Here is a 17,325-nt window from a genome sequence, read left to right on the forward strand (position 1 = left end):
TGGTGATTGTGAGGAGCATCTCCTCCTCCGCCCCGCCCCCTTCAATAGGTTGTTGCCATGTTGGGGGAGGGCTCTGGGTTTGGGGATAGGGGAGTGTACAACCCTGAGGTGGTTGTGGCTGCAGTCCAGGATGAGTAAGACGCCCATCCCTGGACAGCTAACTTGTAGTTTTATCTAACTGATAAACAGGCATTGTTATCCAGCAAATAATTTAACTTTCCTAATGTATGCAAATTATGACTTTGCTGTTCCAGCACTATTTTTTTACTTCACCTGCCATGCCATTTTTATTTTTTGCCACTAGATGCTCTCTCTCTCTCTCTCTCCCCCTCCCTCCTCCCTCCCTCCCTCCCTCCCACTTGTCTGTCTGTCTGTCTGTCTGTCTGTCTGTCTGTCTGTCTGTCTGTCTGTCTGTCTGTCTGTCTGTCTGTCTCTACCTACCTACCTACCTACCTACCTACCTACCTACCTACCTACCTACCTACCTACCTACCTACCTACCTACCTACCTACCTACCTACCTACCTACCTACCTACCTACCTACCTACCTATCTACTACCTACCCATCTATCTATCTATCTATCTATCTATCTATCTATCTATCTATCTATCTATCTATCTATCTATCTATCTATCTATCTATCTATCTATCTATCTATCTATCTATCTATCTATCTATCTATCTATCTTGCTGCTAACCTGCCTTCCATTGAGGACCTGTATACTGCACGGGTCAAAAAAGGGCTGTGAAAATATTTAATGACCCCTCGCATCCTGGACATAAACTGTTTCAACTCTTACCCTCTAAACGTCGCTACAGAGCACTGCACACCAAGACAACTAGACATAAGAACAGTTTTTTCCCGAATGCCATCACTCTGTTAAACAAATAATTCCCTCGATAATGTTAAACTATTTATTATATACTTATTATATAATTACTGCACTACTTTTTTCATCATTCCTATTACCCATCTCCTCCCACTTATGACTGTATGACTATAGACTGTGCTGACATTTTATTTTATTTTATTTTATGATTTTACATTTTATGTTTTTATTACTATTGATTGTTTCCTGATTGCTTACTAGACCTATATGACAATCATTAAGTGCTGTACCTTATGATTCTTGACAAATGTATTTTTCTTTTATGTACACTGAGAGCATATGCACCGGAGACAAATTCCTTGTGTGTCCAATCACACTTGGCCAATAAAGATTCTATCCCATCCCATCCCATCCCATCCCATCCCATCCCATCCCATCCCATCCCTCCATCCCTCCATCCATCCATCCATCCATCCATCCATCCATCCATCCATCCATCCATCCATCCATCCATTAGATTTTGTAGACTGCCTCATCCCCGGAGGGCTCAAGGCGGTTCACAACACAAAACTAAAGAGCAATCAATCAATAACTTAAATCACCTCTAAACACATTAAAATCAGTATGCAGCATAACATCCCATTTGGGTGGCACCCGGTCTTAAGGCTGGGAGGGACTGGCAGCGCCCCAAATGGAACTGATATCGGGCACTGCCAGAGATGACACTATGTCTCACCAAACAAGCACTGCTGCTGAAGATGCCCGTTGCCTGTCATCTATGGCCTTTTCTCCCGTTATGAGCAGCTTTAGGTTTGCCTTCTACCTTTTGCTTTGTGCCCAGAGCAATACGCTTTCAGCGGAAGTCACGGCTAGCTCGTGGCGCCGCTCCATTCTCTTCTTAGGGCAGGCGGGAACGGAAGGGGAAGGCCTGACTGCTCCACCTCTCAGCTTCTTGGGCAAGCGGGCAACTCCCATCCAGATGGGAACAGGAGCCCCAATTGCTTGGAGCCTGCTCCGCCTGTGATCTTTGCTATTGAGATAACAAGAGTCGGTTCCATCCACCCCCTCCACCACATCTGAGCAAGGGAAGTTCCCGCAGCGGAAAGGCACTTTCTCCCCATTGTAGCCGCGGCGAACATGCACACATGTACGAATGCAGGTCGACACGAGGGAAACTCGAGATTAAAAGACTTACATATTTTGTCTTCCAGATTTTATCTTCTCAGCACAAGTCTGCAGCTAAATGCTACTTCCGTGAACAAATCCGCATGACTAGATTGTGGCAGGTTGTGTTGCACTGTTGGTTTTATATTAATGACAACAAAACTATGATTTGAAGGCCTCGGAATTAAGGCGCCAGATTTGGATAGTCACATGGTGGGATGCTCAGTGAGGGGCACTGTGACTCCCGACAGTTTTCACATTTCACATTTCACAATAATCTTCATTACTTGTTCTTTCAAGGGCCATGCAAGTTTTGAAGTGTTTTACAACCTACAAAGCCTGTTTGAAAAGTGATGGTGGTTGGGAGGGGGGAAAAAGACTGAACACACCAGGAGCTCAATTATTGTTTGCCTGACTCCAGCCTGTGAAAACAAACCTGCCCCACTTCCTTATATGTTTGTAATAAACACTTTACTTATTTAACATGATATGAAGTCATTCTTTTCAAAATCAGTAACAATCTTGATGGTTTTTTTTAAAGATTAATGGTCATAGTACAGAGTTGCAATTAGTGGTACTGGTTTGGTTTGTGGACTGCCCACTGGTTGTGCTTAGGATGCCGATAGTTTGCTGAACTATTCGGAGGAGTACAAATGAGAGGGGTAGTTATCTGTATGATTACATTGTTTTCTCACATAATTAGTTATCTTGCAGCTGCCATCTCTCAAACTCACACATCACATGCTGAAACCTTCTATTGTGAAAAGGAACGTAGTTAAAAGGGAGAAAACTGTGTTTGAGATTTTGAATTGAGACTTACAACTTAGATGTCTCTGTGTGCATTTGGTGTCTGCAAATGAACCTAGTTTAACTTGTGATTGGTTCTTGCAGTGCTTTGGAAGATGGACTGTATGGTATTATATCCTGCTGAGGTATCTTCCCACCCCAAACTCTGCCTTTCCAAGGCTCAAACCCACCCCCTGCCCAGATCTCCAGGAATGTCATAATCCTAGTCTTGGAGATTCGGGGGCAACAGATACCAGATTCAGCCTGAATTTGGGCGAATTTGGGCATATTTGGGCCAAAATCAGCCTGAATATGTCCTGCCCGAACATGAACGAATCCGAATGCAAGGTATTTGGGCTTTTTTTGGTATTTTTTGTATCCTGAAATTTTGGTGCCGCTAGCTTTACAAATGCGCCCCCTGCAGGCCAAAACGTGAAAAATAGCAAAAAATACCCCAAACAAATCGGATGGACCCGATTTTTTCGGGTTTTCCTGAATATTCGGGTATATTCGAATATGTTATTTGTCTTATTCAGGCATACAGATAATTTTATGCCCAAATAAATCAAAATCCGAATTTTACCAAATTTATAGGATATTGACCAAGCCTATTGGCAACTCTTCCTAGCAATCATGTTTTCGTTTATAGTTTACAGCCATACAAGTACAGCATGCATGTTGTTTTCTATCGGGGGAGGGGGAGTCTGTTATCCATGCCCTTTCCCTCTTCCAGCAGCAGTGGCATAGTGGTTAAGAGCAGGTGAATTCTAATCTGGAGGAACCGGATTTGATTCTCCGATCTGCTGCTTGAGCTGTGAAGGCTTATCTGGGGAATTCAGATTAGCCTGCGTACTCCAACACACACCAGCTGGATGACCTTGGACTAGTCACAACTCTACAGAGCCCTCTCAGCCCCACCTACCTCACAGGGTGTTTGTTGTGAGGGGGGAAGGGCAAGGAGATTGTAAGCCCCTTTGAGTCTCCTTACAGGATATAAGGGGGATATTAATCCAAACTCATCCTCCTCCTCCTCCTCCTCCTCTTCTTCTTTTTCTTCTCCCCTCTTTCAGCCTGGAAGCATGAATAAAAATGGCACAAAGGCCATCCAATTGAGTATTCTTACATCCCCAGGCCCCTGTGAACTCAAGCTGATTTCTCTCCTCTGCTTCACAAGAGTTTTGCCATGTGGCATGAAAGACTACCATTTCGGAAAGTCAAAAGTGCCCTTGGAAATGCAGAATGAGTGAAATTCATTGGAAACAGGCCAATGAATTAGTAACACCTCCTTATATTGTATGGCTCCACTTAGACCCCAAAGTTGGATGTAAATAATTTCACGTTCCATAGTCACTTTAATTGGGGCTTTCTGAATATCATTTTAATTAGCATTTTAAATTAAAAATATACATGCTTAAGGAAGGGTGCTTGAATCGCCATAAAACAACCAACCCTCTTACTGTAGGAGAATACACAGGTTATGAAGTAGGTTAGAAGCAAAAGTTTAACATATGCCTTAAGACCCCAAATTGACTGGAGAGTTAAGTGACTTCCTGATTGTTACAGCAGAAAAGTTAACCTTATAGGCAAGCAAGGTGTCCTAAAAAGACAAGATGAAGACAGACAAAACTCCGATCTGGCAAAATGTTGCATGCAGCTTTCTGTCTGAAGGGCCTTCAGAAGACATTTAGCAAACAGTAGGAGGTCAGGTAACCAGACACTTAATTTATTGAAACCATCAAAACAATCCAACTGGATAACACTGCAAGACAATGTTCCATCCTAGTTCTTATTTTAGATTGTTTGGTATTTGTTCTTTTAAACAATAAACCAGATATCATCTTTGGAGGGAAAAAAGCATTTGGTCTTAGAAGACCCCCCCCCCCCCAACATACAAAGGGTATATAACTTTTTAGAGTTTGCAGTGGTGTCACTCTTCGCTGCTCTTCCGCTCGCATCGAGGTGGCCAGCGCATTCAGAACCAGTATTCAGAGACAAAGATGTGTACGTTGACAATGTTGCGGTGAGAGACGACTCCTCCCACAACGTAGTTCATTTCAAGCTTCAGGGTGGCATAGAAAGGGCCAACAATAGGCTTGACCTGGCGAACCACACCTAGGATTTGGGGAAGGAAAAAAATCAAGATGAGCGGCCTTGAGAGGATGACCTTTCCCCCATATATTTTTAAAAAGTATTTCCCGAATATATTTATTACGCTTCCCGAAACACTCTCCCTTCCTTCACATCTACCTCCCTCTTCTACGAAGGCTGTGGGACCAAGCCTAAGCAGATCTGCTCAAAAGTAAGACATATTTTACTCAGTGGGGTTTACTTTTAGGAAAGCATTCTTAGGATTGCCACCTGTGTCTGCGTCCCCAGCTGAAAGAAAGCTTGCCACATCTCACAGTGCACAGTGCATTGTGCAAGAACCTCTTGCAGCTGGGTTACTATAGTCTGGCTCCTGAAAAGACTCTGCATTTACTCTAGCTTGCCCCATAGCTGCTACCCTGCTGCTGCGTCTCCTTTGCTGTAAGCTAGCACATAGTCTCCTCCTGCATTGCTCCTGGGGCTCAGGAGACGGGGGGGAGTTGAGGGAGCTGTCAGGGTCCCCTCTGGCTCTGTATCAAGGGGCTGAGGAGTCTCAGAGCTAAGCTCTTGCTACAGAATCTCAGAGCTTGGACCTGGCTGTGGATCCCAGCCTGAGCCTGGGGTCCTGGTCCTGCAGAAACTTCTGGCTGCTCAATCTCTGCATCTACAGGTAGTGCCTGAGAATCTGGAACCAACACTGTCCCCTCTTCTCCATCTGAGTCCTCCTCCCAGGGGTTCCCATTCAGACCAGGCTGGGCCCTAACATCCCAGCAGATAAGCCTACGCCACCCTAAGCACAGTTATCATTTTCTAATAAAGTCACCGGAGACCTGGCCCGTGGGGTCAGCAAGGTGTGCCCACCACTCCCCCCCCTAGTGCCACTGACCAATCGCAGGAGGAGGCAACTGCCAAGTGTACCCTGGTCAAGGTTGGCACAGAAGCTCTGGCATGGCTGTGGGGGTTGGGCTGTGGGCAGTGGTGAGAGTCAAATAAGTTAACAACTGGTTGTTTACAAGCACCATTTTAACAACCGGTTCTGCCGAAGTGGTGTGAACCTGCTGAATCCCACCACTGGCTGTGGGGCTTCCAGTGACTATCCACTGGGAATTTTTTTTAATTTTAATTTTATCTTTCGATTTATAACCTGTCCTTCCCCGCAGGGCTCAGGGCGGTGAACAACAATATAAAAACAATACAAAAACACAACAATCGTAAAAGCATAAAAAGCATTAAAACAGCAGAACAACAGTTTCAATAGATGGCGACAACCTAACCCCTTATATGTCCTCGGGAGGCCACTAGCAATGAAATTAATTCAGTTCCGACCCGGCTGACCCGATGTAAAAGCCTGGTGGGACAGTTTCGTTTTACAGGCCCCGCGGACACAGTTCAAGTCTTGCGGGGCCCTGATCTCCCTGGGGAGCCCTGTTCCACCAGGTAGGGGCCAAGGCCATCCCCTCTCACTTTCCCCCTACAATGAATGTTTTGAACTTATCCCAACGTCTTCAAAACTTGCTTGCCAAAGGTGATAGTGGGCTAAGTGCAGACACCAACAGGAAGCTTTTTTTCCAACTGCCTTCAACTCTGGGGGAAAAAAACTCCTTACATCTGTCCCCAGCCTGCGGCTCTGTTTATTGCCTCTCTGGTTCTCTTTTTTTGCGATACATACTGTGCTGTAAAGTTTTCGAAAGTGCAAAACAGGACAACGCAGTGCAGCGCACAAATTCAAAACTCCTGCTGAGCTGAACCCAGTTCAGTGTAGAATTCCCTCTTTCGGTTACTGGAATCCCAACAGTGGCATTTGATTTGGAAGGAAATACATAGTTCGAGGAAGGATTATTTGATATGTATCCTCTTTAGATCTTAGCAGAGATCGTGTTTCAAAAGCGGAGGGCTCAATCGCCTTTGTGGAATTCCAGAAGTATTCTCCCAACAGTTCCCTAAGAACACGTTGGCTCAGGATCTGATGGGAGAGATAAATATTTCCTCATGCCGGCTGTCAACACTCTATTCTCCAGTGCCATGATGACCTTAGAGCTCTGTCCTATTTAAACGCCAACTAATATCTTCAGCATGCGGTAAAATAGCAAGCTTTTGACCACAGTCATTTTTGCTCGCCCTATTTCACGAATGCTCTTGAAGCAAGATTTCCAGTCCCTAAAATGTTACATATAGGATTGATTTCCTTGGACGACTTCCTCTAGCTTGTAAAACTGACATATTGACAGTCGCTGGAATTGGGGCGGAGGGAGGGGCGGAACCTGACTGGAATGCTGCCCTTGGAATGGTCGAAGGTATTTGGAATGCACGCTCATTGATGTTAATTCTTAACTTTCAGCATATGAATAAACAGGCTGGAATAAATTAGCCCAGAGAATTTCTATGCATATGCAGCTAGGAGATCCCTGCTAACCATCAGCTTCTCTGCTCAGTTTCCCCTACGTGTTCCTTCGCTATCCCTTCTTAGGCACTCCAACACATGCCAGCTGGGTGACCTTGGGCTAGTCACAGTTCTTCGGAGCTCTCTCAGCCCCACCCGCCTCACCGGGTGTTTGTTGTGGGGGAAGAAGGGAAAGGAGATTGTAAGCCCGTTTGAGTCTCCTTACGGGAGAGAAATTGAGATATAAATCCAAACTCCTCCTCCTCCTCCTCCTCCTCCTCCTCCTCCTCCTCCTCTTCTTCTTCTTCTTCTTCTTCTTCTTCTTCTTCTTCTTCTTCTTCTTCTTCTTCTTCTTCTTCTTCTTCTTCTTCTTCTTCTTCTTCTTCTTCTTCCTCCCTCCTCTGTGGCAGTCCAGCACTCTTGAAATCTTGCTTGTTGCAGTAAACAAGTGGGTGGAAGGGGTACGGTTGGCCATAGGAGGGTCGAGAACATGACAGAGTGGCACAGCTCTCTGAATTGCAACGCTGCCCATGCTAGGAGCAATTAGTGTCAAATAAGGGTTAAATATGAATTAAGTAAAGACTGATGGGTGAGGAACTCTGGGTGCCTCCCCTCACCACTCGCTTTCACAAGCTTGTCGGTCCCACCTCTCCTAAAAAGAAAAATACATTCTTGCTTGTCGTGCCTCAGCGGCAGGTTTGCTTGCACGAGCCAAGCCACGAGGGTGAACCAAAGCTCACACGTATGAAAGAGCTCCAGAAAAGCTTCCGCGGCCATGCACATCAGGGAAGAGGCAGGTTCAGAGGAAGGTCTGCCATATTTTTTTCTTTCCCTGGGTGGGGTCCTGTATGAAACTCAATATCTCAGCACACTAATATCTCTCCATCAGTGCATCTGTGTGCTTGAAAAAGCTTCTCCCGCTGTACTTCCTTTTGCCTGGTGCCCTTGCCAGGAGCTCTCAGGAAATAGAGGGGTAGCTTGACCTGAGTTTCAGAGAGAGGGGCTGTGGCGGAGGGGGGGGGGCAGATGCCCACAGGGACCTTTCCTGCTCCTCCTGTCCAAAGTTCCTCTGCACGTAGAGTTGCCTGAAGGGGTCAGAATGTTGCCACCCTCTTGTTCAAATAGGCAACGTCTGACGTACCATGCAGAAGAGAAGACCCTGTTAGAGGCAGCAAGAAGACAATGAGATAGGATAGTGTGATCAGCATTAGGAAAGGAGTTGATAATAAAACTGCAAGGATTGTCATGCCCTTATATAAAGCAGTGGTTTGACCGCACTTGGGAGTACTGTGTTCAGTTCTAGTCGCCACATCTCAAAAAGGATATCAAGGAGATGGAAAAAGTGCAGAGAAGGGCAATGAGGATGATTGAGGGATTGGAGCACCTTCCTTATGAGGAGAGGCTGCAGCATTTGGGACTCTTTAGTTTGGAGAGGAGACATCTGAGGGGGGATATGATTGAAGTCTATAAAATTATGCATGGGGTAGAAAATGTTGACAGAGAATTTTTTCTCTCTTTCTCAAAATACTAAAACCAGGGGGCATACATTGAAAATGCTGGGGGGAAGAATTAGGACTAATAAAAGGAAACATTTCTTCACGCAACACGTGATTGGTGTTTGGAATATGCTGCCACAGGAGGTGGTGATGGCCACTAACCTGGATAGCTTTATGGAGGAGAAGTCGATCTATGGCTACCAATCTTGATCCTCCTTGATCTCAGATTGCAAATGCCTTAGCAGACCAGGTGCTCGGGAGCAGCAGCCGCAGAAGGCCATTGCGTTCACATCCTGCATGTGAGCTCCCAAAGGCACCTGGTGGGCCACTGCAAGTAGCAGAGTGCTGGACTAGATGGATTCTGGTCTGATCCAGCAGGCTCGTTCTTATGTCCTTATCCTGTGAAGTGTCATTTGTCGTTTGTCTCCAGGTTGCTCTTCTAAGGGCAATATCCTGCTTCTCCTCAGAAGTTCCACTCTTTCCCTCTCCGCTAGTGATGTAGGTAGGACACAATCTCTGGTGAATTCCACACAAGGGTCCCAGAGAGGACAAATCCACTGGTGGGACCACCCCATCGCTCCCCTGATTCCACACAGCATATGTTTAACAGGTTGCAGTTAGTTACGTTCAAACTTCAAATGTTTCAAAGGGGCAGTAGAGGAAGAGAAATGGTGTTGATTGGCGTTTGAGAACCCTAACAGAAAAGGACAGGAATTTAAAGCCTCTGTAGCACCCCATAATACTTAAGGCTTCAACAGGACAATTTTTGTGCAGATGGAAAACGAATTCTTCACTGACATCTGGCTAACGGAGGGGAGAAACGAAACAAAAAGAAACAAAAAGGTAACAGAAAGTCTGTAAAATGATGGAAAGGTGGCGCGCCTACTTACCCTGCCCCCCTAGAATTCAGCTGCAATGTAAAATTTCAGGAGATGACTTGAAGAGAGAACTGCAGAACTGAAATTGTCCAAACACATTTCAAAGTCCGCATCAGCCTTGACACTGAAATTCAAGCTTAAATGGAGAATCAGGCATATTTCCCATTCTCCGACTTCCTTTTAGCTGCCTTTCGCATCATGGGTGACTATCACCAAGCCAAGTGAATATGAAATCCTATCTGCTTTTCAGAGCCTATTTTTAATCCTAAGAATCTCGTCTTTCATTGCACAGCAAGTTCAAGCCTTAACCTTCACCACAGTTCACCAAGGCTTGGCCCCCAAACCTATTTTCAGTGCCAGAGCTCTTAGACCATTTGAAGTACAGATAAAAAGAGAGAGCCTGAAAACCGTGATATAGGGAAATATTGCTAGGACTTTATGACTATAGTTTAGTCATTTATTTTAAACATTTTTACCCGGTTGCTCAGGAAAACAGGTTCTTGTGAGAACTACAAAAGATCTAATTTCTAAAACCATAAAAATGCGAATACTCATTCAGTAATCAAAATGCAAGTGATTAAGATCAGCAGAAACAATGAAGCGTTCTAAAAATAGCTTAAAAAACTGCAGTATTATAAACATTAGGAAGAACATATTTGGCAGGGGCCTGCGGATCCTGATGAAGAGAAAGTTAAGGATAAGTACTAAAGTTAGGGATTGGACGCTCTAGTCTACGAGAACATGATGGTGTTGTGGGACCACCTTAGAACCCCACAATAAAGTAAGAGGAAAGTTACCAGTACATAGAGGTGCCAACCTCCAGATGGCAACTGGAGATCTCCTAGACTTACAATTGATCTCCAGGAGACAGAGCTCAGTTAATCAGGAGAAAATGGCCGCTTTGGAAGGTGCGTTCTATGGCATTACACCCCAAACCCCTCCAGATATTGCCCAACCCAGAGCTGGTAACCCTACCAGAACATGAGATGCATGGCTATGTATACTGTATAGGAAATAAACATGCCAAAGTTGAACTCCCAGTCCAAAAAGGTAAATATGATTTAATGAGGATTACTGAGATACAGTGGGATGATGTCCATGACTGGAATGCAGCCAATATTGAAGGCTATAAGTTGTTCAAAAATAATAGATCCAACAGAAAGGAAGAGAACCAGAAGCCATCAACAATGCATTCAACAGCAAAGAAATTCAAGAGGGTGAATATGGCGGCCCAACATTTGAAAAGTGGTGTTAAAGGAGAGTTTTACAGACACCATGGACCACAAAGAAGACAAATAAGGGGGCTCTAGATCAAATCAAGTCTGAATTCTCCCTAGAAGCTAAAATGACCAAACCGAGGCTATTGCACTTTGGTCGCGCTATGAGAAAAGAAGACTCACTAGAAAAGATCATAATGCTAGGAGATGTTGAATGCAGCAAGAAAAGAGGAAGATCCAACAAGAGATAAATTGACTCAGCCAAAGAAGCCAGGCCCTCTGTCTGCAAAACCTCAGCAAGTCTGTTCATAGTAGGATGGTTCGGAGGTCATTAATTAGTAGAGATGCCATCAATCAGAAACGACTTGACGACACTTACCACACACACGGAGAATATCACGGTAAAGATAAATGAAGGCAGTAATAAAAGACAAGAGAGAGAATACAGACAAAACAAATACCGGTATCTACTATTTCAAAAGCAAGAGTGAATAATAATGTAACGCATCAATGACCCTTGCGTCCATTGGGCATGGAAGGCCCGAGGAATTCTTGACCTGCTGTGCTGAAGATTTCCTCTTTCACAAAGTGGAAAAAACAACAAGGAAATCAGAGGTCCTTGGCTTGCTCCTAACTAGTAGGGAAGGCTTGGTTTATGACGTGTGACCTTTGGAGGAAACAACTGCATAATTCTGGATCTCAAATTAAGATGCTCAAGGAAAGCTACAGGTGAGCAATTAGGCAAGAATCTTGAGAAAAATTGGTTTGAATGAATTTACGGAAATGCTAGCTAGGATTCTGTGGTTTGATCGTTCATAATAGAACGATCCACCAGATCATGGCCACACAGCCCAGAAAAGCCACCAGAACCAGTACTAAGGGAACGTTTGCAAAAAAAATACCAAGTGCAAGAGGAAAACAGGACAGGCATAAAGACAACATTAATATGTTTCATGCAATACTGCTGAGCCCTAGGGCTGGGTGAGCGAGAAACCCCTCCCCTTGCTACTAAGCTATGTGGAGATATTTCCTAATCAGTGCCCCCAGCTTGTTCTAGGGAAACATTAAAAGACTAAATCGAGGGATGGTTCTGCAGGGAAGGCAAAAAAAATAAATAAGCCAGTCCATCATTTATACAGTCTTTCTTGTAAAACGATCTTTCTCTCCAATTATTTAGCTACTGTTTTCAGAAATATTTCTATTTCAGACTTGTGTGAACAAGTTCTGTCTGGGCACTCGACATTTCTGCTGCTTGGTAAATTATGAAATTACACATTTCCTGTGCAGGGCCGTTCTCAAAGTCATGACTGCCATCTTCAGGCCCAGCTACGAAAATTGTGTCAAGTTACATGCGCGAGCAATTCATTTCCAAATCCGTAATCTTTTCAGGGTTTCAAAACCGATTACTGTTGTTTTATCTACAGTGCAGACAGAAGTTCTTTAAAATGTTTAAATGAAAATCACAAGTAGTCGCAAAGCTACAGAGGTTCTGAACAAAAATACGGCGGCTGCCTGAATTGCACAAAAGCACCCAGCCCGGCTTTGCAATGCTGTGGTCTGTTCAAATTATCTTCATGTTACACCACCACGTAGAACCATGCAGCTGTTCTAAGTCAACTTATCCTCCAACTGTTCCAGTAGAGGAAGTAATTTTTCTTTTAAGCTAGAAACAAGCAGATAATTTAATTTGATTCCAAAAACTATCAACCACACCCCCTCACCCCCCAATATAGCCAATATAAGGCAGGGAGGGTTTTCCAATCTAAGCCTACCTCCACCCATTATGGAGACGTGACCTTTTCCAGACTAGTGGCTGAGATTTAACTTCTCCTTTTTCTTAATCTCCCTCCACCTTTTCTCTCGCTATGAGCCATGTTCCCTGGGCTCTTTTCCCCTTACTGCTCTGAAATGGCTCCTGCTTTGGTCTCACAAAACTATGCTCTGGATATTCCAGTACTCCAGCTCCTGAAAATACTCAGGCCTTTTCTGCACATGCAGTACTCCCTCCTGCCTTTCCCAGGTCTCCAGCATAGCTCCTCCTCTCAGATTTCCGAATCTCCTCCTTGGATTTTATTTCACTATAGTATTTACTGCCTTGAGCCAATCGGACAGGTAGGGTATCAAAAGTTCAATTAACTATAATAAACTTGATTATGTTCTTAATATTCAGTAAGATTAATGAAACGAAGCGAGTTTTCTCACCGACAGTCATGCCGTCCATGTAGCGCTTGACTATATCGAACGAATCCCGCAGATTTCCTTCTGCGATTTGAAAGAAGATGTCCGCCTGGTTGGCCGGGTATGCAGGAGTGATGGCACGGAGGAATATAATCTCTGAGGGGAAAAGAGATTTCATCACAAGGTGACGGCAACGAAAACTATGGCAGTCTATGCCACGTAACCAGCTTCAGCACTTGCCAAACTGAATTAAAGAGAATTATGCCAAGTGATGTTTCTATTGTCTTATCTTGTGATGTTTCTATTGTCTTATCTTCAATTAGATTTGCTCAAGGCATGGGGTGGCAGTGAGGAGCAGGACTTGCCACCCCAGTGGCCATTTGAATGCGGAGGGCCTATTCTTTTAGAACTTTGTCATCCAATCTGAAATTTACACAGTAGTTTGAAATCTGTCCCCCCCTTCTCCCCGCCAAAGGAAGCAATATTGGGGAAATCTACATGGTGCTGTAATGCTTTAATTTAACACCACACAAACATTTTTCTAAATTAAGAAGAAGAGTTTGGATTTATATCCCACCTTTCTCTCCTGTAAGGAGACTCAGGGTGGCTTACAAGCTCCTTTCCCTTCCTCTCCCCACAACAGACACCTTGTGAGGTAGGTTGAGCTGAGAGACTTCTGAATGAACTGTGACTAGCCCAAAGTAATCCAGCAGGAATGTAGGAGTGCGGAAACACATCTGGTTCACCAGATAAGCCTCCGCCACGTGGGTGGAGGAGTGGGGAATCAAACCTGGTTCTCCAGATTGGAATCCACCTGCTCTTAACCACTACACCTCGCTGGCTCTCAATGAATGGTTGCCTTTTACAGATGGATCTCCTGTGATGTTTCTATTGTAGGCTATTCATACGTAGCAACTGCTTACCTTCAGGCCTTGTAAACTCCCTGAATGTGGGCAGCGAAATAACCGTGTGGGAAATGGTATGCACTGGATCCAACACACAGTTGACATCGTTCAGTCGACATGACTTAATGCAGCGAATAGTATCTGTCTTCTCCTGCCTGATACTGAAAAGAAGAAAGGGTGGAAAAATGCATTAAGTCACCATTCCAGGGTCCGAGAAACACATGTTGAACTTTGAAGCTCTGAATCAGGACTGGTCTGGCCGTCAGCATCCACACATCTGTGATTCCCAAGTTTTGGAAGCTGGACAGTTTTTCAGACATCCAGGAGACATTTGGTAAACATGTCCAGTTCAACTTGATTAATTCTGAAACAGATTTAGAAGGTTCTGAACCGGCACCTATATGGTTTTTTAATCATTCAAGAGACCAAGTTGTAGGAGGCCATTCACCACATATCGATATCAACACATCAGTTATGCTTTCAGTTACCAAACGGACATAAGATGAAGTCAGTTTTAGGAATATATTTCAGGGTCTCACTGTCCTCTTAGTTTCTAACTCCACATGAGGTTGGAGTAAGACTTCTGAATATCACTTGTACAACAAACTCTGCAAATTAACAGGGTAATTTTTAATCATATTTGATTAAAATTTGATTGCCTCACAGTTTTATAATATTTCAGTATTTTTATTAATTTTTGTAGACCTTTGGCCCCATGTAATAAAATTGAACAGAACTGAACAGGTAATAGGGTTTATAAATCTGAAGATGTGTATCCCTATATGTGTTAATTATCTTAAATGAAGAGGGTGGCTTTTAAAAAGCTCAGCAGTGATCTTTGAGACTTTAATTTTTGAGGGGGCTTTTTAAAAATTTGATGTCACTATAACCCCAAGTTAAGTATTTTCAGTGTCCTCCTTTACAGAGTACTGTTGGAATGAGCAGGTCGGCAGAGAGGCTAGTTCAGCCTGTATTCGGTTCACCAGTCAGGATCAGGTGGCTGAATTTTTAATGACATGCTTGTTTGTCAACCCATTCACAACTTTAACGAAGTTGGATTGGGAAAGACAAATGGCCAGGGGAAAAGACCCTCTAGCTGTTTTGATCCCCCCTCCCAAAGGAAGAAGAAGAAGAGTTTGGATTTATACCCCACCTTTCTCTCCTGTAAGGAGCCTCAAGGTGGCTTACAAGCTCCTTTCCCTTCCTCTCCCCACAACAGTAGGTGCGGCTGAAGGAGTGCCGAAGAACTGTGACTGGCCAAGACCACCCAGCAGGATGTAGGAGTGCGGAAACACATCTGGCTCAGCAGATAAGCCTCTGCCACTCAGGGGGAGGAGGGGGGAATCAAACCTGGTTCTCCAGACTAGAATCCACCTGCTCTTAACCACCACACCACGCTGGCTCTCAAAGGAGATGGGACATGAGGGAACAGCCAGCCTGTCTGCACAGTCGCTCACTGCACCATCAGGGGATAAAATGCAAGGATTTGGGGGGGGGGGGAGGTGGGTGGAAATTACAGACCTTGTGCGCACCAGTGTAGCTCCGTCACCCCAGCCAACTGCAAATCTTTCACTGTGCAGAGGGTGAGGGCAGTGGTGGGATCCAAAAATTTTAGTAACAGGTTCCCATGGTGGTGGGATTCAAACAGTGGCATAGTGCCAATGGGGCTGGGCGGGCATTCCGGGGGCGGGGCATTAATAATTTCTCTGTTACTGTAAAAAACTCTTACTGTAAAAAAAAAGTTCCTAATTTCCAGCTGGTATCTTTTTGTCCATAATTTAAACTTCTTATAGCAAGTCCTATCGTCTACTGCCAAAAGAAACAACTACTTCTCCTCTAATTGACTGCCTGTCAAATGCTTAATACTTTCAAATACTTAATTTTGTTTCTAGAAATCAAAAGGATACTTTCCTTAAACAAGGAACTTTACCATATTTCTAAAACATGTTTTTAAAACAGCCCAACAGGGAGAATTATCCCGTTTTCTACCGTAACCAGCCACATAGGAAACAACAGGACTTTATGATTTTTGGACCTAATGGAATTTCTAACGGAAAGGCAGACCCAATTAGTAACCCCCTCTTGGCACACACAAATAATTAGTAACCCACTCTCGGGAACTGGTGAGAACCTGCTGGATCCCACCTCTGGGTGAGGGGCTGTGGGGAAGGGAGCAGGAGGAACAATGGGAAATAGTTTATTCATACAGGGGGAAAGAGGGTGTTACATCTTTAAAATCCTGATCCACTTTTGAGTGATGGCAAAAGCTAATTCAAGCTGGGGGAGTCTGGCAGCGGCTGGCAAAGCTCCTTCGTCTATTCTAGCCAGAACTGGTCATTTGCAAAGGCAAGCCTCTAGGATTGCTTAGCCATCAGCAAGGGATGGGGTAGGGTTGCCCGATCCAGCTTGGGAAGAGATTTGGGGATGGAGCCCGGGAAGACAGGGACCTCTTTGGGGTACAGAGTTATTAAGTCCACCTGTCAAGCCCTGGATCTATAAACCAATGCAGACTCAATAACTACAGAGTTAGAAGCCTTTATTGATATACAGCAGTTGAACAGAGAGAAGAAGCCATTTCTGTAAAGGAACTGACTGGAGCATTCCAGATACAGCAACCCCGCTTCCACCCAGAGGCGTATGGGGAGGAAATGGCGCCTGGGGATATAACCTCCCCCGGGCGCCCTCCCATGGGTTGCACAGCCCCACCCCTGTGTAGCCCCAATGACAGTGTGGGCAGGGCTAAGGGAGGTTGAAGATGACACGATAGCAGGACTTCCTGCTGCCTCGTCTTCATAGCGGAAGGCATCTGGCCATGTGGGGGGCTGATTTTGCATCTCCACGTGACATGATTAGTTACGCCCAAGGACATGGGTTACCCCATGTCCCCAGGCAGATACGCCCCTGCTTCCGCCTCCCCCATCCCGCTTTCACAATACTACCTCAAACTAACCAAAGCACTTCAAAAGGAATGGGAGCTAGACACGAGGCTGGGAAAGGGGAGATATGACGCCACCTGGTCCTGGGCACCTCTACTTGGTTATTCTACGTTAAATCGAAAGTGGTCATCCATCACCATAACCCGTCACCCATGCTCCATAGAACCGTCCTATTTGATGTCAGGTCCCAACCTGATACTTGTTGGAATTTTCAGCCTTGTTTGCATGCAGCAGCAGCACACAAGCAGCAGGGGATTCTGGGAATCTGCATGAACATTCTAAGGGTGACAGTTAAAACCGTTGGTAGTGATCTTCTGTTCACTGACTGACTGACTGACTGACTGACTGACTGACTGACTGACTGACTGACTGACTGACTGACTGACTGACTGAGAGAAAAGATGTTTTTTGTGTACTGCTAAACCAATGCTATGTCTTTGGAGGGTGGTCTTTATGCAGTGGTGGGAT

At 44.7% G+C, this 17,325-nt stretch overlaps 1 protein-coding gene across 1 annotated transcript in view; it reads right to left on the bottom strand.

Moving 5' to 3' along the window:
* Nucleotides 1-4,133: 4,133 nt before the first annotated feature.
* Nucleotides 4,134-17,325, bottom strand: part of FBLN1 (fibulin 1) — a 56,031-nt gene continuing 42,839 nt past the window's right edge. The window contains exons 15-17 of the mRNA XM_048516041.1: nt 13,940-14,082; nt 13,041-13,172; nt 4,134-4,894 (exon numbers count right to left, since the gene is read on the bottom strand). Coding sequence (XP_048371998.1) covers nt 4,755-4,894; nt 13,041-13,172; nt 13,940-14,082 — 415 coding nt within the window. The 3' untranslated portion in view covers nt 4,134-4,754. The remainder of the gene's footprint in view (nt 4,895-13,040; nt 13,173-13,939; nt 14,083-17,325) is intronic.

This window comes from Sphaerodactylus townsendi, linkage group LG14, assembly GCF_021028975.2.
Source record: "Sphaerodactylus townsendi isolate TG3544 linkage group LG14, MPM_Stown_v2.3, whole genome shotgun sequence".
NCBI classification, from domain to species: domain Eukaryota; kingdom Metazoa; phylum Chordata; class Lepidosauria; order Squamata; family Sphaerodactylidae; genus Sphaerodactylus; species Sphaerodactylus townsendi.